This window comes from Tauraco erythrolophus, chromosome 19, assembly GCF_009769465.1.
Source record: "Tauraco erythrolophus isolate bTauEry1 chromosome 19, bTauEry1.pri, whole genome shotgun sequence".
NCBI classification, from domain to species: domain Eukaryota; kingdom Metazoa; phylum Chordata; class Aves; order Musophagiformes; family Musophagidae; genus Tauraco; species Tauraco erythrolophus.
In genome coordinates, this window is record NC_141483.1 from 5,763,146 (window position 1) to 5,791,049 (window position 27,904).

Below are 27,904 nucleotides of genomic sequence, written 5' to 3' on the forward strand. Positions count from 1 at the left end.
CTTATCAGCAGAATAGCAGAGTATTTAAGTCCTTACTCTGTCATTCTGGTGCCCTGTTCTGCGGGTGAATGAGAGTGCCAACTGAAGTTTTCCAGAACCAAAGGAAGAATTAAGCAGGAGAAAACGCTGTTGCCAGGCTGGATGATACTTTCCTGTTCCATCCTTGTGTCTCTTCTCAGACTGCACTGCTGCGCTCTGGAGGCTCACCTGAAAAAGATGCATCTCTGGTTACACAGATTGTCACTGTCTCCTCCACCCTCACACTCGACACGTCAGTGCTCTTCCTGTCACTGTATTTATGCTGCTCTTCTGCAGAGGCTTTTAAAGGGCTCTATAGAAGCCATCACCACCTTTTATTGGGATACCCTTGACTGTGACTGGTTTCTGCAAACGGTTCAGATTTAGCTTATTATTGTTTGAGTAAATGAGGCGTAACCTGTGCAAGTACTGGAAAGCAGCACGGCTGGCATTCTAGCCTCTCTTGAAATAATTAATATGCATAATTAATATGTCATAAATACCTGCTTCTGCAAGTCAAAACCAGGAGGTCGTCGTTTGCCTTTTTACCGTCGATCCAGATTGAGTATAGCACTAACTAAAGAGGTTTTTTAATATTTGGGATTGTTCAGTTCGATTGTTAACAACATGTTGAAAGTTGAGATGATTTTATGTAGGAGAAAATCTTAAGAGGATCGTCAGACACTCAGCTGCTGCAAAGGAGAAGTCCAAGAAGCTGGTGTTGGTTCCCTGGACTCACTGTAGGTATGTTCACAGCCTGGTGGCTGTCTCCTCTGGAGCACGGATTTCCATGTGATGTTAATAAACGTTCATAGCCAGCTGTGCAGAGTGTCTTATCATCCAGTACTCACACTTGGCAAGTTCCAGTTCTGAGGAAGACCATCAGTGTTTAACACATGCACGCAAGAACAGGTAAGGTGGGTGCAGCAGGCGTGAGCATCAGTTTCAAACCACTGCCTGTGCCTTCAGCTTTCTAGCAAAAGCTGGCAGCGCTGGCCCGCTGCTGCTGGCTTCTTCAGCAGCTCTTGTTTTGCTGTTTACGTGGCCAAACCAAGCGTCCCCTGCTCCACCAGCCGACTGCTTCCTCCAGCCTCAGTTACCACCGCGGGTACAATACACGCAAACTGACGGAGGTGCTGCACGCCCTGTGTGAGGCGAGGGTGGGACACGGCAGTGACAGCTTGAGGCAGTGGCCTGGCCTTGGTTTTGTTCTGGTACTGTCCAGGCTTCTCTGACACTAAACTGCGTCATCTACGCATGCTTTTGTTAATCAGTGAGAGAGGAAGTGACTTCATAGCCGGGGACTTGGGGAAGCTTAAAAGAAGAACTTTGTGTCCATGTACCAGGTGTCACCAAGTATAAATCTGCACCACTTCATATGGATGTGAGGCCACAGCGATCTACGTTCCCTATTTCTGCATGCGATTAGAAATGCCCCCTTTCTACTCTTTGACTCAGGAGCGGGTTGCTTTACTGTGGCACTTTTCCATTATCGGAAGGGACAAATTCCGTAGTCCAAGTGGGCTGCGAGGGACTGCGATTTGTCTCTGTGTTCTAAAACACAGGCTGCCTCCCGCCTGCCCCCCGCAGCGCACGCCCTCCACCGCCCCTAACTGACTGTCCTCCCTCCCTCTGGCGTGCTACCCCTGACACTGACCGCCCAGACAATTTTCCAGCTGGGGTCCGAGCACAGCAGCTACGCCTCAAGCTCCAGCAACAACCAAGCCCACTCAGCAGAAAGTCAAAAGAAACAAGCAGTAACTCGGGCCGGGTTTGTTTCTGGCTCACCTGCATACAGGCTTTCACTAATTTACATTTCAACCAGTTTAGTTAGGTCAGTCCAACAAGAGGCAGCATAAGCCTTAATTTTTAGGTGCCAGCCAGCTGGGATGAGCCGGGCTTACCAGTTTGTCACCCTCATTTAATTAAGAGGTTTTATTTCTAAACCAGTGCAATAACAAACACCCCTTTAGACTCAACCAGAGGTAGGCCGGTTTGAGCTTACACCAGGAGGAAATATGCCTGAATACACTCGAATAAAATGCTGCCACAGCAAAAGAACACGTTTCCTTGTAAATTTTTACATGATTTGCAATAGCGTGGATTGTGCACGTAGGAAAGCTCTTCAGGTTTGTGTTCACCAGCAGGGATGGCTCACCTTAGAGCAGCTGTAGCGGTTTCTGTCCCTTATGCTGTCCCCTCTGCCCTGTTTGAGAGGGCAGATCAGCTGCTCCCGTAGCAGCTGTAGAACCACAAGGCACGGGTCGGCGCGGTAAGGTAAAGCCGTTCCAATTTCAGGTTACCTTAACACCCCGAGCTGCAAACTCTGGCAGTCACTGCGCAAACAGCTGAGCCCTCCTGCAGCGGGACTGCGAGTCCGAGCGGGACAGGCAGGCAGCAGGGAAAGAAGCCATCACAGCTGTCCCAGAGTGAGCCCCCGACCCGAAATTTGAGCCCTCAGAGCTTCCCTACAGCCAGAGTTACACCCGTTATTTTACATTGCTGACACGGACTGTTGTGTGCCCACCTTGAATCAGGTTATCAACGCGCTGCTCCATCTGGACCTGCACCCTCCACGGGAGCAGCCTGGGAATCCAGCGCCCACCCCTGTGACTCAGACCCATCTCTGCTTCGTGGGGGCTCCTGCTCCAGACTGGCACAACCCTTGGGAGCCAAAAGCTGAGCTACTGCCCCTGCCCAGTGCGGCAATGCTTCTCACGGGGGGAACCCAGCAGCCCCTCGCGTACTAGACACAGCCTCACCTGCAGAAGATAGCATCCACGCTGCTTCTGAGGTGGGGGGAGTGAGAGATGATGGGGAATTAATGCAGCACTCTCCTCAGATAACCTTCCCAGCACCTGCTTGCTTCATTCCAGGCATTTTGTAACCAGAACCCTCCCTGCACGAGTTATTAGTCTAACCCGCCGCTGGCGCACCAGACAATCGGGATCAGAGCTAAATCTGGGGTATCCACAGGGAGCTGGCTCCTGCTTTGTACGTCCTGGCCGGTCCAACAAGGGCAGCTGAAAGTCAGCGCTGAAAAATCCTTCACTTGTAAACTTGCATTTGGTCTAGAAATTAAGCGCTAAAGCACAAGAGAAAGCGTGGATCCAGGGACGGTTAACACCCCCCCACTGTACCGTGTTTCCCAATCTGCGCTATCTAATGAGCCTTCTCCAGACCCTGGGGCAAGAAGAGCTCTCCTGAGCTTGTCAGAGGGCGGCGGGGGCAGAAAGGCAATTCTGGGGGCACAAAGGCGGCGCTGGACGTGCTGCTTTGCCTTCCCCCCGCTGCCCCTGCACTCAAGATTCGACTGACTGGGGGGAGCAGTGAGTCAGGAGAGGAGCTACTTTGAAAAGACAGAAGGGACTGACATAAGCGAACAACAGGAGTCAGTTTGAAACTCTTGGCACTTGACTCCGGCTCAGCCCACCACCACGTGGCAGCCAAGCTGGGCAACGAGACCCCTGAGATGCTCCTCACAGAAGCTAAAAACCCAGCCAGGTCTTAGAGCGCACTGTCGCTATCCTCGTCATTAAAAACATAAAAATCAAACTTGCCCGTTGCCATTACTGTGAAGAAGCCCAGGTAACTGCCAGACTCACAGGCCTCATGTGTTTCTAGTCTCTAATCCCAGAGGGTTTAATCTATTTTATGTTACTTTACGGATTTGATCTGGATTATAAGGTAGTTCAAGGGACTCTCACTGGGACTTCTACATGCTGAATCCATTTCTGTAATCTTGGACTGCCTCCTTTTTGCCCTCATCTTGTGCCCAGTGGTATCATTAATCCACTGACCTTGAATAGAAACAGCTTTTCTCTTTCCAGGTATCGCAGCTGGTGATCTGGCTCCGAGTCTGCAGTGACAACCGACACACACAGAGCACCGGGCTCGCTTCCCACTGAGCATCCAGCCTAACGCACTGCATGGCACAAAGGAAACATAATTCATAATACTCAGTCTTCTTAATGGAAGAAAAAGCCATATCCCTCAAAGACCAAACGTCTCCCGCTGCCCCCAACTACCTGGAATAGCTGTGGCTACTAGATCCAAAGAGAACCAGATCCAAAATTAACAAAGATAATTTCCCTGCAATAAATAGCACCTTGGCCTGGACATGGGACACACTGGGGGAGTCTGAAATGGATAAGCTAAAAGTGGCTCCGGTCTGGAATTCTGCTAAGGCAGATCTCACCAACACACACAGTGTATCAGCACTATCAGAAACCTCTGGCCGAAACCATCTCAAACTGCAGGACATACCCCAGTAGCAACACAAGGGTTACTTCCAGTACTCAATAACAGCTCCTGCCTGTACCGGGCTGTGACCCACCTTCACTGTCACTAGTGACCAACTGATCAAGGCAGATGTAGGCGACGGGACGGAAACAGCTCTCCAGTCGGCAAGACAAGGTGCTGGCTTTCTAGCAAGGGTTTGTGCTGAACAGCAACGATAGGCCACAGACCTCCACAGCGGTGTTTGTGGTGTCAACACTGGCCTAAATTTAAATAGACAAAAATAAAGACATGTTGGAGAGCAGCCTAGGAACAGAAAGCATGCAGAGTCCTTGACAGGGCAGTACAGATGTAGGACTTTCATTTGTCAAGCGTGCAGGGCACATGCCTCCCTCACTGCAGTGCCCTGATTTCAGCCTCATGTTGCAGTCCCACAGCCCAGCAGCAGTGTGGCACTGAAAGAGCTACGGAAAACAGAGGGGAGTGGAGGGAAGAAACAATGTACCTGGAAAAGGGCAGGCTGATTTAACACCTCTGCCTGCTGCCAAATGCTCCGTGGGCTCTGTAGTCATCACCCAAAATAGAGCCACGGTCTGTGCCTCCTCCAAGAGACAGTCCCTGCTGGAAACATGTCAGGGCATTGCCGGGGCAGCGATTTCCAGCGCAGGGAGCCACCTCGGGAGCTGCTGACACCGCACCCCACTGTACCTGGCTCCTTTCCCTTTCCCCCACCATTCAAGCTGCCTGTTGATGCTTGCTATAGCCCGGGAACCTGACAGGGTTCAACCCAGCAAGGAATGTCAGTAGCGTATGGGCAGAAAGGAGGAAAGTCCTGAATTAACCTTGGGGTGCAAGTCAGAAAGCCACCACGTGTGGTGGTTTCTTGGGTTTCCCCATATTCTCCATCACCTCGGGACACCCTTGCTGGGGCTTCCAGGCCTTGAAACCTTTGCAGCACCCCAGGGCAGGCTGCCCCAGCTGTCTCCTTGCAGGTCACCCGCAGTCACTGGGTGGCACTGTGCCCCTGCCTCTGCAGCCACCCGGCTCCATCCTCCGCCAGGGAGGACTGGGGGTGCCGGAGCGGAACCCCCCGCTGGGGCAGGGGCCGAGGCTCAGCTCGCCAGAGCGCAGCCACCCCACTCAGCCGCAGTGGATGCGGACCGACGCCTGGGAACCCCCGGCTCCCAAACCACGAGCTCCCGCTGCCTCCCCACCAGGCTTTCCCCACTGCGGTTCCATTTTCATCACGGTGGTAAAAGGAGATCAACTGCACCGTTACAATATCCCCCTCCATAAAGCTAATAGGCCAGGCAATTGGGATGGCCCCGTGAACTACTTTATAGTCTGGACTCGAGGACTTCATGCCGCAGCGCACAGGCTGTCTCAACCCCAAAGCCCAGGAATCACAGCATTACTTCTCCCCGCCATCCTCACTTCAGGGCTGGGAGCAGCACGAGGATGAGTGCGGTGTCTGGTCGCCCACCTGCTATCGCTTGGCTCCCACTGCCCGGAGCCTCACTCGGCTCCAGCAGCACAAAGCTGCCTAGGAGCATCCATAGGGATCAGGGTTTCTTCCTTCCAGGGCACCGAGAGACACAGATCTGCCCTGATTCCGGGAGCTTTTACACGACGAGGGTGAGTCGAGGGCCAAGACGCTGGACTCAGCTCTGGGCCAGGGCGGTTTCTTTGTAAACACTTTGCCGTTTGCTTCATTTGCAACTGAAAGGCGGAGGCCAGGCTCACCCTCGGGAGGAGCAGACAGCCCTTCTTCACAGGGTGATGGCAAAACCCACTCAGCTCTGCAAAAATCCCTTCCCTCCACATTGACACCCCGTGTTTGTTTGGGAAGCTGGAGGTGGCACATTTGGTGTAACCCGGAGCCCCGTTTTGGAGGGCACCTGGTGGGGTCTGAGGGACTGGTTTTAGCTTCGCACGTTGCTGGGACCCGACAGATCTCAGTGGTGTGCTCCAAATGTATGTCAGCCTGAAACCTACACCAGGGAGCCTGGTCCTGGCTCCAGCAGTGGCTGGGTGGATGACCTCGGGGGAAGCAATAACCAAACGGAGCAGCAGCTGCCTACCTTCCTTCCTCCCAATGCGTAAAAACAGCCCCAGAAAAGTTTCCTTTAATTGCTCCCCCTATATTAGACCTTCCAGGGGAAATTAGCACAAATGCAACATCAGTGGCACCAAGGGAATGGACCCCGAACAACTCAGAAGGGGGTTAATTAGTTTGTTGAAATCCTTCTCTCTTTGGTTGCCACCTATAGCTCCAAGTCTTGACAAACAGTTGGGAAAAAGGATTTCTTTGCTGAAAAATCAATGCTCTTTAGAGGTAAGAGCTATAGATCCTCTAAGGAGTATACTGTTGGGAAATAAAGTGGAGGAGACTGTTCCTCTACCATTAGGGTAGAAGACAAATGGGAGATGGGAAAGCAAAAGGTTTCCACGTCTCCATAAAAGTCAGAAGGGAGACAAAGAGCCCATTTCTCTCTTCGGTGGTTTACTGTCTTTAATCTCTCTTTGCCTTAGTGTCCCCACCTACCCCGCGGGACAGAGTCACGTTTAGACCTGCTGAAAAGCTTAACTAGCATTTACAAAAATGATTCAAGATCCCCAGATACTGACTGCCAGAGACATGCAAAGTGTTACTGCTCATCCCTTTGGAGGACGACCTCCTCAGCGGCAGAGCTGCTGGCAGACAGGCTCTCCGCTCCTGGACACGCTGAGCAGGTAACATGAGCGTGCCAGGCAGAGGGAGCAACATCAGAAATCCCCACAGCCTCTTGCAAACAATTTCCTCCTTAGATTAATTTAATATTAGACTGTATTCATGCCAGAAAATTTTATAAAACAAGTCCCAGTCCCGCGCTGCAGCACTGGTAGCCTGCAGCAGAGATGGTCTATGCCCGTGGCAAGATGTGGCCCTGTCAGCACTTCTGCTACCTCCACCACCATTTCAGCGTTGCAACAGGATGGGCAGGTTAAAACACAACGCTACAGCTGAGTGACAGCCATGGGCAGCACTTCAGGACTACAGTTTCCTTGAGTACTTGGTTTTAAAGCTGGGACTGAGTTCCTTTGGAATCCACATCAGAGCTCCATGCTGCCCCGTGAGGGACAGAAGGGCGGACGACTCCAGCTCCACAACCAAAAGCCGCCTCCTCTAATCCAAGGACAAAATTTCTTTGCTGGGCACACAATGAGCTGCCCTCCCTATCTTCTCTGCTGTCCGCCGTCATTTGTATTTCAAACTAATTGCCACTACATCATCTGATTCTGCCCAGCTGTCTGAAAAAAAAAAAACCATCCAACATCCTGTGTACCAGTGGGACCTCTTTGTCAGAGGCTGTGAACTCATCTCCATCCAGCACCAGGATGGATTGAACAAACTGAAGCAGTATTTTATTGCCGAAGCATAAAACATGGGAATAAACAAGCACCAAAGTGCTACTGATCATTAAAACCAGATGGGAGCCCATTTACTGCCTCCAACAGTGAGGTGCCACCGCTGCTCCGCTGAGGCCCCATTGAAATAGGAAACCCAACGCACCATCTGGGAGGTGCTGGACGGCAGTGGCTACAGGCAGCCCCCACAGTTCAGGCCTGGATTTATCTGTACTGCCCGCTCACCCCTGCCCTGCAGATAACCAAGGAGTGACACAGCTTTAGTCCTCGCTCCAGACACACAGTCACTCCTGTAAGGTTGTGCCTACGTGAAAACGCCCCGGTGGGGACAAGCAGCCCATCCAGGGCAGGTGGGATGGGGAGAATCACAGGCCACATTGCCCACACACAGAGCAGGGACCTGGCTGCATTTCAACAGTATTTGTTCAAATGTACGTCAGAGAACCATCACAGGTTCTGGTCATCCCTGTGCAGTTTAGCTCCTCGATGGTAGATTATCCAAAGCAGCCCAGATCTGACCTTATTTCCTTACCAACCAGTGCTGTCTGGCACGAGAAGCTACGTACCACTGTGGGAAGAAGCCAGGGGCTATTTCCTCTCCTTTCTAATCAATGCACCCACCCGCAGATAAACACGCAGTGAGAGCATTCCCAAAGTCTGGAGTAATGGAAACTGGCCTTCAGGAAGAGCTCCATCCTGAGCACCCTGAGCTGCAAGCTCAGCTCAACTCCCCGCCTAGACTGAAGCTTTGCCCCTTTGTCTCTAAGTCCCATCTTCCTGTGGCACGGAGCCCTCTCAGCAGCCCGAAACTGGAGCGCTGCATGGGGCCAGGGGTGGATTCCCTGGGCTGCCTCTGTGAGCAGGAGAGGAGATGGAAATGGAGGAGACTGCTGGAGAAGCAGAGACAGACAGATGCTGTTACACTTCAAAGGAAACAGGGCCCTGGGAGGCTTTCAGGAATACGCACAAATCGATAGACTCCTTTTAAACACCAAGCACATTTGCTCAAGTGTGAGGCAATTAGTCCCTGAGGATGGAGGCAGGACAGGGCCATTAACAGACATACGGGCAGGATGAAGTGAGGGATGAGAAACACGCGGCACGGCTCCACGCGAGACTGCGTCCCCAGCCCCACACGCTGAAAACCGTGCTGTGCTGGCCCAGAGTCCTCATCCGTGATTGTCAACACACCCTCGTGTCCCCAGGGCCTTCACCGGGAGCACACAGCGTCATGCAGCCTATGTCAGTGCAACGCTGACAGAGCAGGGCAGGTTTGATCACATCCCCTCCACTGCTCCATCGTTCCCTGCTTTTATCCCTGGAGAACGATGGCCGGGGATGCCCCAAAGGACGCAGGAGGGCTGACTTACACACCGGGTCTGCAGCAATTCTCATTTACCCCTCACCAGAATGCTGCTGGGTGGTGCCTGAGCTGCTCTGGGCAGCTCTGACTCCACAGACCCCCTTCTAGACGGTAAAACAGAGCCAAAACCAGATTGTGGGCGAGCAGAGGGCTGGCTGCTCAGCACGAACAGAGCCAGCATGGGGACGGACCCCGCGGTGTGACACAAATCAGGTCTGACTCATCCCCTTCTACTCTGCACCAGCATTGCCACGCAGATCTGCCCTTAACCTACCATCTCCCAGCGAGGATGTTATGCAGAGATCCCAGGTGCCAGCACTTTGCGACCGCACAGATGAGAGCTGGAGGAGTGGCAGTGCCAGCACGCAGGAGGTCCCCCCTGTGAACAGCTGCTGTGTTTTACATGTACAGTCTAATTTTTACAATGAGAGGCAGAGATAGCAAAACTGAGCAATGTTTTACGCCTGGCGGCGTGACTGATGGTGTGCCTGTCCTCTATCACTAGCTACCCACTCCCATTCTCCTTTATGGAGGCACAAAATCTTCCCTCTTCAGTAAAAATAAGAGAGGAAGAAATAAAAATCTCAGCATGTCCCCAAAGAACTGTAGGAGATGGAAATTAAATCCATCCATTACGCTCACCAAGCAGGGTGCTGCCTGGGCGGGAACACTGTAGTCGTACACCTGCACATTCAAAGAAAAAACAGGAGCATTACAGAAGTGCCAGAGGCAATCCAGCACCCTACAGCAAAGTACTTCATGCCATAAAACAGACTCACATGACTTAGAAAAATAAAAAAGGAACAACACTAAATCAAGCTGAGCAGCAACGCTGTTGATCAGGGCTGCAGTGCCTCTCCTCACCCCTGCACTGAAGGATCACTTCACCTTGGTTAAAATCTTGCCCGATGCTGCTGCTCAGGCCCAGGTCTCCAGAAAGCTTTGGCATTTGTTCCGGGCAGCACACACCATGTGAGCACGGGCTGCAGAGAAGCGCTGTCCTGACTTGCTTCGCTTTGTCCTGTGAGCCTGCAAGCAGCTGCCTTCCTTCTCCCTGGGTTTCTCCTGCTCAGATTTGCTGTGATGTCGAGAAGCCACATTTAAACCTTACTACATCTCTGCAAAACACGACAGTGGAAGCAGCTTACCTGGAGCCACCGGGAGCCAGGCCAGAGGCACACCTGCTGCTCACAGCAGGGGCACCAAGCCCAGCCCTCGAGAAACAGGCAGAAACAGGCACCAGTACAGCCGCAGCAGAACCGCAGCCCAGTCGTGCCTCCAAGCACCGCAGGAGCCCTGCCAGCCCAGGGCGGGCTTTGGGCAGGCATCGCTCCGGGCAGAGGGGAGAGTGTGACAGACCACCCCCTCCCTGCGCTTTGGGGAAAACCCTTTGTCCACCCTTCTCCAGCTGGCCCTGGACAGTTCTACCCATTTTCTCTTTACTCTTGGCCATTTACAAAGTAAATTCAGGCTGAGGGCGGGGAAGCAGGTAAGTGGAGACACCTGCACCCCGCACATTTGGCCACTGATGAGCAGGGAGAGGGGGGCTGGCAGCTGCCTGCAGCTCCTGGGCAGGGGGTATTTGGCTTTGTGCTGGCACGGCGGGTGATGGCTGCTGTTTGTTGATGTCAGCCAAATGCTGCATCCCCCCTGCTAAGAGGCTCCGTATGGGATCCCAACCTGGGGCTCGAAAATTAGGCGGCTTTTAAGCTCTGCAATAAACCCCATTTGACTCAAAGAATGTTATTATTCCTGGAAGGGGGTTTGCACCGCTTGTTTGGATTTGCTTACGGTGACCCAGTACATATGCTAACTGAGGAAATGCACTGCAGGACTCTCCTGGGGGGGGGTCACCAAGGACCAGAGACCCCCATGCTGGGCAGTCAGGTCAATCCAAAGGAAGCAATGAATCTGGCTCAGCCCGGCTGTCCAGCTACAAGGCAATTCAAGTGCCCCAGCCCACCTGGGCACAGAAACACTGCTCCCCAGGGTATCCTCATGCCTCTCTGCAGGCAGGGAGTCTCCCTGGGCCCCCACGGGGACAGGTAGACCCTGCCCCACACGATGCACATGAAGACTAAGGAGGCTGATTGATGGCACCAGGCACAAGTTTGGTTTTCACCAGCTGAGCACTTCTTTCTTCCCCAGCACCTGGAAATGAGATAAGCTCTTACTGAAAGCAGCTGGTAGTTTCTGCTGCAGAGCCAGAGGATGACCGAGTGGGTACAAGTGCAGAGGCCACATCCTGGGCCAGGCAACAGGGGACCCCGTACCCCACGGAGGACTTGCTGTATCTTTTGAGAGGCGTGGGGAGAGGCGGGTGCTTTGCTGCGCTGCAGGGAAGCAGCACCACAGGTGCCTCTCCCGAGCCTGCGGCTGCTCACTGGGATGCGGCTGTCTGTGGAGGAACTGCAGCATTGGCAAGAAAGCATTTTTCTGCCGTTCCCATCTGCATTGAAGCAGTGTCAGACAAGCTTAAGGCTGCAAAAAGCAGTAGGAGAAACCAAAATAAATCAGGATCTTTATTTCCCATAGGAAATTTACCTAGATCCCATTTATAGTCCATTTGCCCTCATCCTTATGTAACTCCTCTGCAAGAGAGGAACAGAAAACGCAGAGAAAACAAACAATTTCCTGCAAAGAATTAGTGCAAGAGACTGAGCCACATCTAGCCATGCAAGCAGATAACCTGGGGCTCACTGAATACGCTGCGGAGAACAATGAACGCTGAGATCAACAGCGTGTGTCATGCATGTACAAACTGGCCCCAGGTAACACGACTGAAGGAGAGCCACTGGTGTGCTTGAAAGAGATGCACCAAAACCACACTTTAGAGTTTATTTTATTGCTCTTAATGGCCTGCCTTCTGCATGTCTCGTTTCCTTTTATTGAAGCTGTCAGAGAGGCATTACATTGTCTCACACGCGTGCAAAAACAGCGTTTCAGTCGAGCTCATACAGACTTTTAAATGCCACAGCTGAAGAAAACAAGACAGTGGGAACTGCAAAGGGAGGAGACAGCAGCAGAGTTCAGAGCACACACCCACGGGCAAAATTTCCAAAGGCTTCACAAAGGAGCGAAGCTGCAGCCTCTAACCAAAGACAGGCGAGCAAGGAAAGTAAAGGTACTTTTCTAATAAGCTGGATGATTCACTGAAGAAGGGCAAGGAGTCTTGTTGCAACAGAAAGCTGATGAGTGAGTAATGGCTCATCGTAGGCACAAGGCCGAGTCCTTTATCCCGATGCAGAGCCGCCTGCCAAACCAGCTCTACCAACAGGCCCATGGGGCAGCAGCACCTGCAGTGCTATTCTGAAGGCTTGAAAAAAAAAGAACATTACACCCATATTTGCACAGGGGTTTCCCTGTGCTGCCCAGCTCTCCTCAGTTACTCATACTCAGCACAGCATGGTTTTCATCCTCATTAGCACCCTGTGACAGAGCAAAATACAACCCAACTTCAACGATAAAGAAACAGATCTAACCAAGTAGCCTGGGGGAATGTATTACTTTCTGTTTTCTTGTTAGCAATGACAGCGGGCTACCAGGGAGACTGTCCTGCAGAAAGCACCACCTCCAGGGTGCCCACACACAGGGCTCAAGGCGCCAAACTCCCTAGCCAGCCTTCTCACCTGACTTCCAGGATGTGGAAAACAATGGTGGCAAAATCAACTACCAATAGTCAGAGACAAAAATCTTTTTCTCATCCACAGAGGACAGTCTTTTGCAGCTGACCTGCCTTCACGCAGCTGGCATTTGGACAGTGGGTAACCACAATATTCTGGGGTTAAAAACAATCTCCTCCACATTTTTTTCCCCCAAACAGATCTCTTTTTAGTGAGTCACTCGCATCCACATGCGTGTCACGCACAGCCGGTATAAATCACTACTGGCCAGGGTGCTATCAGAGGAGAGGCTAATAGGGTATTAAGTACATATACTGTGGTGGAGTGTGACCTTTATTTAAATGCTGCACATCTCACACCCATCCTGTGAAGCCGAGGGGAAGTACTTGGCTGTTAATACAGTACTTGGCACATACCATAATCGTGGTACAAAAGCAGTTAGCAAATACTATTTAAATAAGGAAGTAGTCGCTGTAGTTGAGTTCCACAAATTTGTAGGGCTACTTTTCAAAGTCGTTTTAACAATAATCAACACAGCTCGACACCTTTACACTATGCACACACACTGTGCCAAGCTGGTACCTGAACAGAGCAGCACACAGCTTTCCCGGGGTTCCTGCACGCCGGTCCTCATGCACTGGTGGTCACAGACCCGCCCAGGTCTGCTCATAGACAGCACCTTGCTACGCACACACACGTGCACACACAGAGAAAACCATCTGGTATACGTGCTAAATGACACACTTCACTGCCTACTGATGGCTACAGGCCACGCAGCAGTTTATTTAAAGTGTTACAAGAAAACATTCCCTAAATAACATCTAGGAACATGTCTATCCTCCCGGAGAAGCAAAGAGCCTGCCTCAAACAAGACCCCACTGTCAGGGCCTTTCTGCCCCTTGGGCAAACAGAGATGCTAACCGAAGATAAAAAGAAATGGGCTTTGCAAGGCAGCGCGCAGGCTGCTCGCTGGCAGAACAGCTCCTCCCCACGATGGGAACACAGAGGTACGGGAGGTGAAACTGCTCTGATAAGTAAACATGGAAGCAGATCCCTACAGACTCCCGAACAGCGGCAAGGTGACTTTGCCGACCAGCCTGGGAGGTGCCAAGCACACCAGCAAGGCAGCACGCGGCTCAGTGCCTACTGGGTACTCATTACAGTACACGCCTGAAGAGCAGTGCCAGGCGGGTGAGAACTGTCTATTGACAAAGCTCACTCGGAGCGCAGCACAGTAACCACGACCATAAACCACACTCCCCAGGGGTGGCAGGGGGTGGAAGAAGGAAGAAGTTCACAGTGGAAGATTTCCTTTCCCTCGGAAGGAAGAGGTCGGAGTGATGCAGCCAGCACGGCTGTGCATGGCCCTGTTTCTGACCACCACAGACCTTTGGAAACCCCCCGAGCAGCCCCCACGTTCTGTGAACAACCTCCCTCTGCCAGCGGCAGAAAGAAGAGTGTTTCACTAACCTCCAGCCTAGGGGTGACAGAAGAGGGATGGGCACGGGGACACGCAGACACAACACACAGTCTTGCTGCTGCGTGTCCTGCACAGGACAAACTCCTCCCTCATGGGCCTGCATGACCCACTGCTGCGCTGCAGACGCACGCGTGTTGCTGTGTATTTTACTCTGGAATACTGCTGGAAGAAGGGCAAGACTCTAGCTTCAGTTTGACTATACTACGTGAGGAAACTGCTCAAGGGGGCACTAGGATTGCTTGTTTTGCTCATCTCTGCAATAACTCTCTACAGCTCCTTGGCCACCTGGACAGCTTACTGAAACTCCCCAGTCCTTGCATGCACAGTCCTGGGAGGAAGGGATTTTTGGAAACTGCCAAATGCGAGATGCAAACAGCCTGGGACTGAGAGTTCAGCATCTCTTTAAACACTGCTCTTGCAGCTCCTGTGGTTTCCTACTCCTGCTGGGAAAGAAAAAAAGCACTGCAGAACACATTGATTCAGCCAGACCCACACTGACATGTCCGGGGCCACCACCAGTTTAGCCATCGCTTGTGAAATACGGTGAGGGTTGTTGTGCAAGGAGACAAGGAAGTGAAGGTGTCCCATGCTACCGCTTGCAGCAATACCTCTTTGTGTAGTGTAGGCAAGGCTTCAAAAGGTCAACACTCCAGAGCAAATTTGATGTCATTTACAATTTTCTTTCAGTTTTTTCATTGGGAAGGGTCTCCCCATTCACCAGCAGGCATAAGGGAACAGAGGGTACTGGCTCCACTCTGCCATGGTCCCATGGGCATGTCCTGGAGCCCCCTGTGTATTGTATTCTGTGGAGAAGGTCGAGTAGCTCATTGCCCTGTACGGGCTGTGGGAAGGCACCATCCACTGGCCAAGGCCTTGCTCAGTGCCGTAGGGACTGTACATGGGCGCTCGGGCCCCGGGTTTCCCAACAGAGTCTAGAGCCATGTTCACCACTCCTGTGTAGTCCTGGGGAGGAGGCAGAGGCGGAGGGAGAGGAGGCAGGTTGGTGAAGCCCTCTGGGAGCTGTTTGGAGTCGTGCTCAGGCACCGTGGCGAGATCCAAGGGATGGCACCTTGCCCGGAAATCATTCAGGGTTGCAGTGTCACGGGTGGGAAGCTGCTGGCTGTCTCCAGCTTCATGGAACCTGAGCCCCAAGGGCAGAGGGAAGAGCGAGTCAAACCTACCACAGCAGGAAACCACCAAAAACCCACACAGATCCCCTGAGGAAAGGCAGGGAAAGCTCTTAGCATGGCCTCTTCCCCTTGCTTACTGCTTCATCTTACTGTTAGCATGGATTTTAGTCCAAGCCTCGCTGTCATTCACACAGAAAAACTAAATGCCAGAGAAGATAAGCCCAGACTCCTCTAGTTCTGGCTCAGTTCTAGTCTGGGCACACTATAGCTCATGCCTGAAATTGCAACAATAAGAAGAGAAAGAAATCACTGGAGTCCTGCCGCTCCTCCAATACGCTTCCTTCAAAGGACAGGCAAGCTCTGCAGTACACAGAGCTGGCTGGGAGAACATTTCAGGACAGGTAAATAAAGAGCATTACTAAGATGTGAGTGTGCCCAGAATCAGGGGGTTTGAAGTAACACAGAAAGTCTTTTTTGTGGAGCTATCTCCATGCTAATCTAGCACCTATCACCCAGGTATACTGTCCAACAGAAAGGCATCCTTCCTCACTCCCACTGGCTGTTTTTCTTCAGAAATACCCAGTAGAAGAGGAGGAATCCCAACAGTTAAAGGGTGGCTTTGGACATGAGCACTGGGAGGTGGGACTCACCGATATGTCTGGTAGGACGGCGTAGGCACTTGCTGCTCTCTGGCCAGACCCTCCCTCTGGTCAGCAGGCACTGGCGATGCTGCAGGAAAGGCATGGCTGCCGTTCTGCTCCGAGACCCAGAAGGGGTATCCGCTGCTGACCACGATGGCATTACTCTCTTCCTTCACATCTGTGTTCTCCTCTTTCTCAAAATCTGACTCACAGTGGGGAAAAGAAAGAATGGAAAAAAATGAGAAGGGGCAAGAGAGCGCCAGAGCTCACAATGGTCTATTGGCAGCTGCATTAATCACAGGATGCTGGAAGGAAACACACTAGTACCTCTTCTGCAGTCACACTGCCTTAAGTGACTAGCCCTTTGCAGCTTTTTTCTGCCCTTACACTGTGGTGTTCAGTCCTGCCCTGTCCTCTCTCCTTAGTTGTGCTACAGCACGCAGCACCGTGAACTGGAGCAAGGAATAATCAAGCTTAAAACCAACCTAACAAAGAGTAAACATTTCTTTTTTAAAAATGGTATCAGTCCCCACATCTGCGTCACAACCCAGCTGTACAAACAGCACTGCTGACACAACTGCACCGATGAGAACCAAGAAGAAAGCAACGGGTGATACTGTGAGCTCGTATCGCTATTGAAGAGAATGTTACGAAAGCACAGCCTACGATCGCACGCGGTCACAAAGCGTGGCCAGGCTGGGAGGCTGGTGAGAGAGCTGATGAGGAGTCAGTAATGACAAGCGACTTGCAAGCAGGCTCCTGTGGATCACTGCCAGAGAGTGTCAGACACTCAAAGCCACACACAGCACTCTTTAGGGACTCCACCCAGGCCACTCTCCCCAGAGAGGGGGCTATGTTGCTGCTGCTTTTCCTTCCCGTGGCCTGGGCACTGTTTGGAACAAACTCTCTGGGTTTGTTGTGATCAATATTACCACGTTCCTCAGCACCGGACTCCTTTTCCTCAGGCAGTTTCCTCTTCTGGCCCTTGGCTGGACTAGGTTTCTGGCATTTGGCTCGTCCTTCCCTGGAAAGAAACAAGATATGGGGGTAGCTTGTACGCAAGCTTTTTTCCTAGATAAACATGCAAGTGATGATGGGCAAGCCCTGGAAGGCAAAAAGATGGGATGAACCTCTCTGACATTCTGTGACTTACACCGTTCCTAGCAAAGCACCTCGATGGGCCCTTGGGGAATACACTTGCCATAATTGAATTACAGGGTTCACTGTGCCGCCTGCCATCAGTGTGCACTTCCAGCGAGAGCCCGCATCCCACGGGGCACTGGGGATAAATGGGTAAAGGGGTTGCCCACTTCGTGTTTGTACAAAAGGCACAATCAACACGGAAACTTGGCACTGGAGGTTTTGGCACTGAGTTTGTACGTGTACTCTGATGTCAGATACACAGAGTATACACACAGGTATGTGTATAGTAGGGTGGGTCTTTCCCTTGACAGCAGCTTTTTCCTAAATGGAAAATGAGTCTAAGCTTAGTCAGAAATGATCCTATTAGGAGGAGAAAGAAAATCCATGACATTTTCAAAGTTTAAGTAAAAAAGAGTCAGTCTTGGCCTTTTTCATCAGGAAATAAGTTTGTTTTGTTTTGTTTTCCAGGCATAAGATAACAGAAACTGAAATCTCAGACATTTTCATAACATTTTCTGCTTGGAAAAAAAAAATCTTTTCCCCTCTCTATTGCCAATTTATGGTTGCATTTAAGGTTTTTTTTTTAATTCTCATCCATGGCTGCACTCAGACTAGACATAAGATCTCCCTGGTACTGCTATCCATCTTCACTCTTGCAGGCAAAACCTCCTGTTGGAAGGGATGCTTTTCCACACACAGAGAAAGGAGATTAGGAAGCCTCCAAATGTCAGAATCAAGCTGATCGCCAAGAGACACAATGATCTACTGCAGACTCTGTTACCACTGCTATTCACATCAGACTCCAGTCTAGCTCCAACTTGCAAGGGAATGTGGGTCTCAAATTTGTCACACCTCCCACATTTCTGTAGGGAATTCTGTATCTCCTCCCACTCCCCAAGTCTCTCGGGAGAAGGCTGCACAGGGGTTCATCATTCCCATACACAGACAAGCAGTTTGCACAATGCAGTGGACTCCGCAGCGCTAGCTGGTACAGTTTTGCTCTCTGGCCTTGGGTAAAATTCACAAGCGAACTCCAGTTATAAACACGTTAAGATGAAAAAAGAGTTTACCTTCGAGTGTTCTTCCCATGCTCGCGGAAACCTTTAGCAAATGGATTGTTGTCAATCTTGAGCTTTGTAATCTTAAAATAAAAGGAACAAGATTCAGTATCATGGTGATTGGTTGAGTTCTTCACTGTCTCAAGACCTTCACTTCAGAACTTACCACAACAGCTTGTCTGAGGGTTTGGGGCATGCCCTTGCCACAGTATCTCAGCTCTCCCAGCAGCTCCTGTTACTGATTAGGAACTGGCATACATGGAGCAATGACTTTGCCAGGGTCAGCAGGAATTTGAGTGGGACTCATCTCATTAGAGAAATATACAAGGTCAGTATCTGCATCTGGGCTTTTGCTCATACTTTTTACTGTATTTAGGGTTCTGTTAATGACTGACAGCGCACCTAATACAATTAAGGTGTATGATTCATCTCATCCCAGAGTAGATGTTTTCCACAGGAACCATAATGTGCCTATTTCTTCCCACTGTCCATCACAGGCACCCAGGGTGAGTAGCTTGGAAGGAGACATCTTCCTCTACCAGATTTGTAAAGACACAGTATTTAGCAACGTCTCCAAGGGCAGTGCTCGCACACTGTACCTGCTCGTTCTGGTAGGCAGTAACAGAAGTGAAGACAGTCTCGGGGAAGCTGAAGACTTGGAAGATGCTCCAGCGGACACTGAAGAGGTCATCTGCCTGCACAATGTGGAACCGAGGCTTGTAACGGTGCATGGAGTGGAGGATGATCTGGCACAGAGACGGACAAAGGAGAAAGTTTCTATGTGTAACCACTGTCAACACACTGTGCAAAGTCTCCTGTGGAGAATTTCAAACCAGGGACACCTGTCTGGGACTGGTGTCTCCACCACGCCCTGCACGTAGCTAAGAGGGCACAAGGGCTGGGCTGAGGAAGGGAGAGAGCACTTGGATATGTTTTAATTTCCACATGATCTGATATCTCACAAATCTCCCTTAATTCCCTTAACATCCATCTGCAATGAATTCCTAGAGAGCACAGCACAAAGACCAGCTACAACCTACATGCCCGTGTTGATCCAGAGTGTTGTTGGTGAGCTTCAGTTTTTGGAAGGAGACGGGTTCTTTCATCCAGTGGCTGCCAGGAGCTGGGGAATCTGGGTGGACGTAGGTGCGACAAGGGAGCTGAGGCTCTGCTTTTCCAGCAACTTCCCACTGATCTTTATTCCACTGTGAAGGGAAAGAGGAAAATGTAGAGCTTAAGAAAAAACCCAAAACTTTCATTATTGGAAAACCACAGCAACTTTGCTTCACTGTAGATTTAGTGGATTCCTCTGAAGCACAGCCCTGACAAGAGGCAGATTCTCTCTTATAAGCCATGATTGTGTTACCAAAACAGCTCCAAGTTTAGGCCTTGTTTTTCCTCCTTTTCTCCCAATGGCTGTCAGAGAAGTCTGACGTTAATTCTGATTAAAACTGTACCACTTACAATGAAAATTAGTTACCTTTCCAGCTGCTCCCCAAGTTAAAACAACAACTCCAGAGAGGCATAAAATCCACCAATTACTTCTGAACTGTGTCCAAAGACAATTTATTTATCAGTCTGGCCAGTTAAGCATAAAAGATTAATCTATTTCAAATGAAGAGGGAAGGACAGCATAGCTTCTATTATTTAATGTACTTACCTTGTACCTGAAGTTGTCCATTGGCACAAAATCTACCAGCATGAGGTACTTGGCGTATGGGATTAAGCCAGAGACTTTGATTTTGCATTGTGGAAACATTCGCCTGAAGGAGAAATTAAAAACAGCATAAGGATTTCTCTATAAAGTGGATATTGTCTAATTATCAAGCAGCAGGACATGTTCACTCACTATCGTGCAAAGTTCTGGTAGCGGCATTTCTACAGGCCAGCTATTGAGCAGTTTTACCATTTTACTGATGTATTGTCTAATCCTATGGGTTTAGGTGGAAGAGGCACTAACAGGGCAGCAGTCACTGATGGCCTGACATTGCTACTGCTTTTGTTCTTCTGATCCCTGTAACACAACAGTGGGAAACTTCAAATAAAATATTTGGAAATTGCACATAGTTCCTAGCCTTCTGCAGCTATTGCAGACCTGGAGGATACATTAGAGCATTTTCTAGCACAGGTAGAAAACATGCTCTCATCTAAGAGCACATCTAGCTTTCCGTTCCAGTGCCCCCTGAGACTGCTTTCATCTTCTGACTCTGCAAAAAAGCTTTGACACTTACCTTCCTACCCAAAGGGATTATTTCAGCTCACAGCAGCTTTGACACAATACGTTACAATTTCACAATTTTATATTCTTTCACTGCAAGCTCCACAATGCATGACTCATTTAAACTTTGGAGCAGTCTGCACGCACAAATTGTTACTATACTACGTTCTTGTCTGCAAATGCAGGCTCCAAACCAGGCGTTTACTGCTCAACTGCTGCTGCCTATGACCGAGGCAAAGGAAGCTCAGAGAAACCTCACAGAGCACAACAGGAAGAACATCAGTGTTAAGTGCTGAGATAAGAGTACAGGAGCTTTTTCAGCACATCAGCCCCACAGTGACCTTTTGCACTTCACAGTTTGGACTTCTACGACAACCTGAAAGTGCAATTCTTCTACCAGAGGCAAGGAGATGTGCATAATTGGCTAAAAAACTAGTCTAAGAGCTACCATTCAATAAAGAGAGCTCAGAGATTCTGAGCTTGGAGGGGTGAGGTGTGGGCAGCCGTCCTGCTCCCCTCACCTGCCAGATTTGGTGATGATCATCTCAGTTCCTATCTGATGAAACTTCATCCAGAGACCCATGTCTTCGAGGGTGACCACAATGGAGCTCTGCGGGTAGGGCTCCAGGCTGGGGGAAGGAAGTGCCTCACATGGCGCTTTCACGTCTACCGGGAGAGAAAGGAACAGTAACTTTAGACAGGCAGGAGGGGAGCCAGCGTGAAGCTGCCTCTCCTGCCCAGAGACAGGAGCCTGAGGTGCAGTACCCACACCAGCCCTCCCAGTGCCAGCTCCCTCCAGCACAGGCAGCTACCAAATTCCACACGCTGTTGTAACAGACGGGTCCGCACATCTGGCCGTTGGCTCATCCCGTCCGGCCACGGTCTGTCTCAGCCCCGAAGCACCGCGCAACGCGCAGCACCGGTTCAGCTCAGGGAGCTGAATGGCATAATGTCACCCACGAAGGTCCCAGGTGCTGCAGAGAACTAAGGAGTCTGTGCCACAATAAACCTCTTCAAGAAAATTCATTATTTTTCTTCAAAGGCCTTTTGTTATTTAGCAGGCTCAGAAGGCATAAAGGCTTTTCCAACAGGTTTCTTTTTAGTTGATAAGTTCTTTTGTAAAGATTTGTGTGTTGTAAAAACTCAACCTGACTTCCTTTATGCCAAAACTCAGACTGGCAGGTAGCCACAATCCACTTTTATTGCTGTTCTGCTGCGATCAAGATTACACAAAACACTTCACCAAGAGAATAAAATGAAATCTGAAAGGACTGGAAAGATTTGAGGCATACGAGTGGGTAATAGGATAAAACGACAGATAGGTGGTAGCAGAGATGAAAAATCTCTCCAGAAGACAAAGAAGGGACAAACAGGGGACCCAAACACATGTGGAGACAAGAAAGGGAAGTGACAGAGCCGGACTATGGAATATTCTGAAAACAGGGCAGCTGCTCTGGACTGGACTTGGAGACCACCAAGGAGGCTGTGACGGAGGTGGAAGGTGCCTCTTCAGTAGCACACCACGGCACATCAGAGGAGCTGCCTGCAATATGTCTGCACGTTGTATTACAGGCAGAGGACCAACTACAGTCCTGTGGAAGAGGAAAGGGAAACTATTCTGGAGAAACTGTCTTTGGCTTGATGGAACCCACCCCCTCTGTAAAACCCTTGGGATTAAAAACCTCCTGTAGGAGCTCTTAACTACATTGTAACACAAGCAAGATTGATGCTGCCATAGTGAAAAGCCCAGGCAGGAAAAAAACAAAACAAAACAAAACCCACAACAGTTTCATTTCAGGTCAAAACCTGGGATAAAACCAAAAACAATGACCTGGTATAGCTACTGGTGGACTTACTTCATACCCGGTAAGGCTTTACCAACTCTGCCCTGTGGTCTGAAGGACGTATTGATAAGCCTGCTTGAGGTGGGGCACTCCCAGCTCAGTGGGCAGGCCACTTCTGCTGGGGGATGCATGATCAGCCATGCACGGCTATTTCTTTAAAAGGAAAATTTTGCTGCCTCTCAGCCTGATCTGATCTTCTGCAGAGCACATCAGAAATAAGGGAATTTTTGCCTGTTAAACCTTTCCTGAGTAATGTCTTCAAAAGAAAAAGCATGAAAAGCAGACAACTATTTCCAGACAAATTAGCTTTTTTTCAGAAAGTGACATCTTTCCACAAAAAAAAACCCACCTCAATATGAGTCTAAGGGTTTCTTCCAACAGTATTAGGAAGTAAAAACATTTAAACGTCATTTTGTCAGTTTGTAAAGGTCTTTAGGTGTTTAAAAAAAATATCCTCTACCCTTTTTTCTGCTTTGATCCAACATTAATGAACTGGCTAAGAAGTGACACCTAGTTTGCTCACTAAGATTAGCCTGTTAACATCTTCTTACTAAAGCTTCCCCCATATCCTCTTGCAGAGACATGAAAGCTGCCATGAGACGATGCATTCGGTAGCTCAGTGCACCACATGTATCAAAAGGAGTTACAATAAAATTGGGCTGATTTCCCACAGGAGTCGTCCAGTCACAAATACATGCAAACAGATTTTGATTAGCTAGACAGATGCTCCCTTCTTCCCCAAACAAATTTTACAATTAACATTTTTGTGAGCAAATTCCAATGCCATTAAATGAGACTACAAGAAGGCAGATCTCGAGAGTCCTTACTGAGGGGAGACTTCCAATGAAATCAAGAGGAATTTCAGTGAAAAGAGTTCAATACTGAACTAAAAATCAAAGGCAGATGTTATAACCTGGTTTTCAGAGCCCACAGTGCACCTGGATGAGTGAGATGCTACAGGAGACAAGGAAAAAGAGCTGTGCATACAATAAACACTGCAGCAAAGATTTTTAAATGTAGTCAATGTCTTGCACCTAGCAGGCTTTGTGTGCACAGTCTGAGGCTGAGAAGCAGGATATTAACAGTTTGCAAGAGGATCTGGACCCCAGCAATGGTGCGAGCTTGCTAATGGATCCACACAGCTGGCTAGAGTCATGGGCAATCGACTTCTTCAGCACAATTCCGCAGTGGTGCATCCAGCTGTAGGGCCCACTTAGGATTTTCTTTGCAGAGCCAAAGGCTGGTTTGCATGGCACTTAGTTTAATTCACTCTCAGTTCGTGCCTAGGTAACTAATGCCAGGACTCACGCACACATCGCCTCCCAAAAACGGCTGCACGTTGAAACTACAGCACAAAGAGGTTTGCGGCAGGGTGTCCAAGCACTGAACTGAATGTGTTTAGATCTGAACTATTGTTTCCTCTTCTATGTAACTTATTTTTAAGTGTTACCTGAAAGAGATTTAAACATTTTCCAAGAATTTTAGTTCTAGGCTATTTTAAAAGCATTCATAATTATTATCCTTGTGTGGTGGTAACACCGCATGTGGCACATTTCGAAACATACTGCTTATGCCAAGAGTAGGTTGAAAAGGAAGATAGTTGCTATGACAAAGGCACTGAAAATTAAAAGATCTTCAATATATTTCATGCTTGATTTTAAAGTCTTTATACAAATAAGAGCAGTTTGTCCTTCAGTTTCTGTATCTAGAATAGGCTGTACATATTCTTTTCCTACCTTGGAGATGGGAAAGGAAAGAAAGAGAAATGAGAGTCAATTCAGTAATGCTTGAGAGGGGGTTAAGATCTTTGGATAGAAGATGCTAGAGTATAATCTACTTACCTACAGCAGTCCCTGAACTAATTGTCAATTACTGAGACAATGTTATGACATAAGAAAATCTGTTGCAGACTTCCCACAAAGTATGGGATAGGGTTTGCAATACTGCGAAAACTCCAAGTTAAAAGGTGTGCTTCTTGCCTTCACTTATTATTACATATGTTGCTGTTAACTTCCCAACAAAGAAGTCCAACACTAACAGCTATCCAGTATCCACAGGGTAGAAATGCAGGTCAATATACAAAGCTATCTGAGAAATTAATCCTGCCAACAACCAAAAAAACCCTCGTGTTCTTCGATCTTATAAATGCCAGTAGAAACAATCTGACTCTCTGGAGGGAACCTCATTTCTCAGAACCAGAAAGCTTTTGGCAATAACAAAAGTATGATGTTTCTATAAATGCAATGGCTTCACCTCTCAAATGCACCCAGTCATCATCACCTAGAATATTTCTGCCGTGTGGGGTCATACACCAGAAACAACTCAAAAATAAAATGAGATTACTTCTGCAACAATTGGAATCTTTAACATGATCAAATATCATAATACAGCCCGTGATTTTTTTGTTGTTGCTCTTTTGCTTTTCAAGTCAAAATTCTCTTGAAGTGGCAGGAAACAGCACGAATCAGATCAATACACTATGGACTGCTTTATAAAACCCCAAAAGAATGGTGAAGATGGAAATCATCTGAGTCATTGCACATGTATTTTGCTTATGAATGAAACAACACATTGCTGAGGTAGTGAAAGGAAGCTGAGAATACCCAGCCACCTCTAACATGGACTGCATACCTGATCTAGGTAAATAGCTGTTTCCTTCCAATGCAGAGCAAAACGCAAGACTAAATCTGGGTTGAGCTACTGACAAACGCAGTATCTCTGGACTGGCCCTTGGTTTCCCAATGCACATCTGTCATCAGGCCCAATCTGATCACGTCCCACACAGAAACGGTTAACAACATGCCATGAGACAGACTGATGAAGAAAAACACAAAGAAAACTCAAAGAAAATCACAAAAATCCTCTGTTTGGGCATGAACCTGGGGTATGCCTGCTTGGGGTTTATACTTTCAAAGGGCAGAGAAAAAAACACAAGAAAAACCAGACCGTTTGTACCAGAACTCTTATTAGTGATACAACAAATCTTTCCAAACCTTCTGTGGCCTTCAAGCTGAAGGAAGTCAGGGTACTCTGCAGACAATACAGAAATAACACCTTGAGCCTTCAGCGAAGGATCACACTGCACAAGGTGCTAACAGATAAGGGAGTTTTGGGCATAACCGTGAGTAAACCTTTGGTACCTTACAAAAGATCTTCCAAGGCTCACAAAGAACACTCAAAATCACAAGTTCTCATCTATTCCTACGAAAAAAACACCCCATTTTAAAAATCCTCACCAGCCACACACACAACTATGAATGCTGGTAACCCTTCAGGAGCACTTGTTCTCTTTCTAAAATGATTGTACGCTCTTGGCACAAGTCTAGGATCTTTCTGCGCAATAAGGAAAAGGAGGGAGTCCTTTACCCACCTGGTAAAGCTTGCATTTTTCCATGTACTGTGGAGTCCAGGAGGCTGCACGGCTGAGAGAGCCACCAGAGTTCTTACAAGGGGAGCCAAAATAGTCCAGTTCAAAAGCAGGTCTGATTTCCTGAAGCAAGCAAAAGCCCTTCCTTCTGAGATCCAGTGTCAAGAGTGACCGGGATGAGGATGGGACTCCAAGCGCAGCTAGCCAAGGTGAGTTCCTGTTTTATGGAGGCTAATGAGCAGGGAGGAGCTTCTCGCCAGGGCTGTCCCCTTGCGATCCTTTGATGTCCAAAGGGACAAAGAGAGGAAGGATCTGCAGCAATGGCTGGGGCTAAGAGAAGAAAATCAAAGAGAATTAACATGGCTTTGACATACAGGAAACCCTACAGGGGAAATGCACCTTGATTTACTGCTAACGTACTTTTAAACACATAGAGACAAGACCAACGTCAGTTGAAGACTTACCTACAAAATAAAAGAATGCCTTAAACAGCAAGTAGGAAAACTTCTTTCTGGCTGTTCCAAGGATTTGATATAACTTTCATCTCCAGAGCACAGAATCATTTTACTCTCGATTTCTGGTATCAGAATCAGGACTGTACTGAGCTTGTTCCTTCCCAAGTGGGAGATTAACAGTCTGTGGTAAAGTTTGCTCTCACAACTGGGATGCTGCAGCAACACATTCGTTCACCAACAGATGTCTTCTCCACTAACAGAAACACATTTGATGATGTAACATTACTTACCTACCCAACCTCTGCATTCGCAGCCTTTAACTGCACAGTTAATTTTCCTGCTGCGTTGTTTTCCTCTGGCAGGGTCCTCACGGCTGCTCCATATCTGGTCAGAAGCTCGGAACAGAGGCAGCTCTACATGCAGTATCTTTTCAGTTGAGCTTCAGGAGTGAAAACTGCAATTGTTTGATGACGCAGCCATGCCAGCATATCCTTTTATTGGCACTCAGCTCCTTCGGCTGGCACCTTCCAGGGCCAGTGCGAGTGATCCAAGAGTCTCATGGTAGATCAGGCACTGGTTTTAGGTCTTGTTTAAGGCACTGCTCTTACTGGAGGGAAGGCTAAGCAGAAACTGAAGGACTTGAGCATTTTTCCTTAATTAGTTTATTCTGCAAGTGTGACCATTAGCTTTTGTGCTTACAAGTGCTTACAAGTGCTAAGAGACAGCAATCAAGTCTCACGCTTCAGGGCACAAACCAGCCACTACACCTCGGTGAAGAAGGGAGTTCTATGCGTTCATGTACAGGAATGGCTACACTAACATTTACAGGTCAAAGATGTTAAAAAAGAGAAGGTCCAAAGCAGGATATCCGTCTCAGTGGGCCAGTGCTAGATCCTACCCAGCAAATTTAAGAGCTCTGTTCATTTCAAAGAGCACTGCTATAAGGCTGCCTCTGATTCATGGTCTAGTTTTGCTCCCAATAAAATAAACATTTTTTTATTTTGTCAGTGATGTTATTAGGACATCTGATTTTTAGACTGATATGCAAAACATATTCTGAATTTATTGAGTCACTTTCTATAATCAAACAATATCCCTTTAGTTCTGCTTTTACTGTCTTTTGGAGCAGGCAATACAAGGACAGGCAAAGAAGACAAAGGAGTTTAAGGAGAGAAGGGACAGACTCTTTTCCAATAGTATATTGAATCGTAGGCATCCCACTACTAGGCAGGGAGAGAAAGGCTAATGCTTAGCGTGGCAATGAAGAACATTTAAAAGAGGGGCTAGAGAGTTTGAGAAGTCCTGAGGAGGATTTTGTAGCAGGAGATGGTCCACTGGCTCCTGGCACTTTTGAAGGATCGCATCCAGCCTTCCTGATATCCCTTTAAAACTACTGGATAATACAGAACCAGCTGTAAGCTCTTCTCCTTCAGCTAACTTGGGAACATCCAGGAGTCTCAGTACCACTGAGGAGGAGATTATCATGTGGTGGAGCAACATCAACTTGTAGCCTAACTGGAGATTATTTATTACACAGGTGGAAAATAAATTGGAAGGGAAAAGATCAGCTGAAAATGGTATCAAGGTCAAATCTGCACCCCCACCTCCATGTCCCGCTTTTCTAATGCTAGTATTTTAATTGTAGAAAGTGGAAAAGACAACCAGAATCAGAATCTGAAAAGGAAAAAAACAGAACAAAAATTGGGTCAGACTCAAACTAGCAGCAAGATGGATCAACATCCCACACAGTTAGAAACTGCACAACAGCAGCAGCAGCGCTGGGAATTTCAGACTCTTCACCTGACAAGAGCGTGGGATGTGTATCATGACTTACTGCTTCTTCCACGAAAGGGTATGAGATGGTCTCCTGCTGCCATTTCATTTGCACACTGCGTATCAGCACGTCTAGCGAACACA

At 48.7% G+C, this 27,904-nt stretch overlaps 2 protein-coding genes across 2 annotated transcripts in view; one reads left to right on the forward strand and one right to left on the reverse strand.

The window, feature by feature from the left end:
- Positions 1-27,904, forward strand: part of KLHL22 (kelch like family member 22) — a 107,322-nt gene that overhangs the window by 41,323 nt on the left and 38,095 nt on the right. The gene's annotated exons all lie outside the window — the stretch shown is intronic.
- LOC104380347 (T-box-containing protein TBX6L) lies at positions 14,846-25,551 on the reverse strand. Its single transcript, XM_009987813.2, has 9 exons — positions 25,536-25,551; positions 20,843-20,987; positions 19,764-19,866; positions 19,144-19,308; positions 18,703-18,849; positions 18,116-18,186; positions 16,835-16,926; positions 15,912-16,104; positions 14,846-15,272 (listed from the first exon to the last, which is right to left on the reverse strand). Exons 1-9 carry the CDS (start codon positions 25,549-25,551, stop codon positions 14,846-14,848), a joined length of 1,359 nt encoding a protein of 452 aa, XP_009986115.1.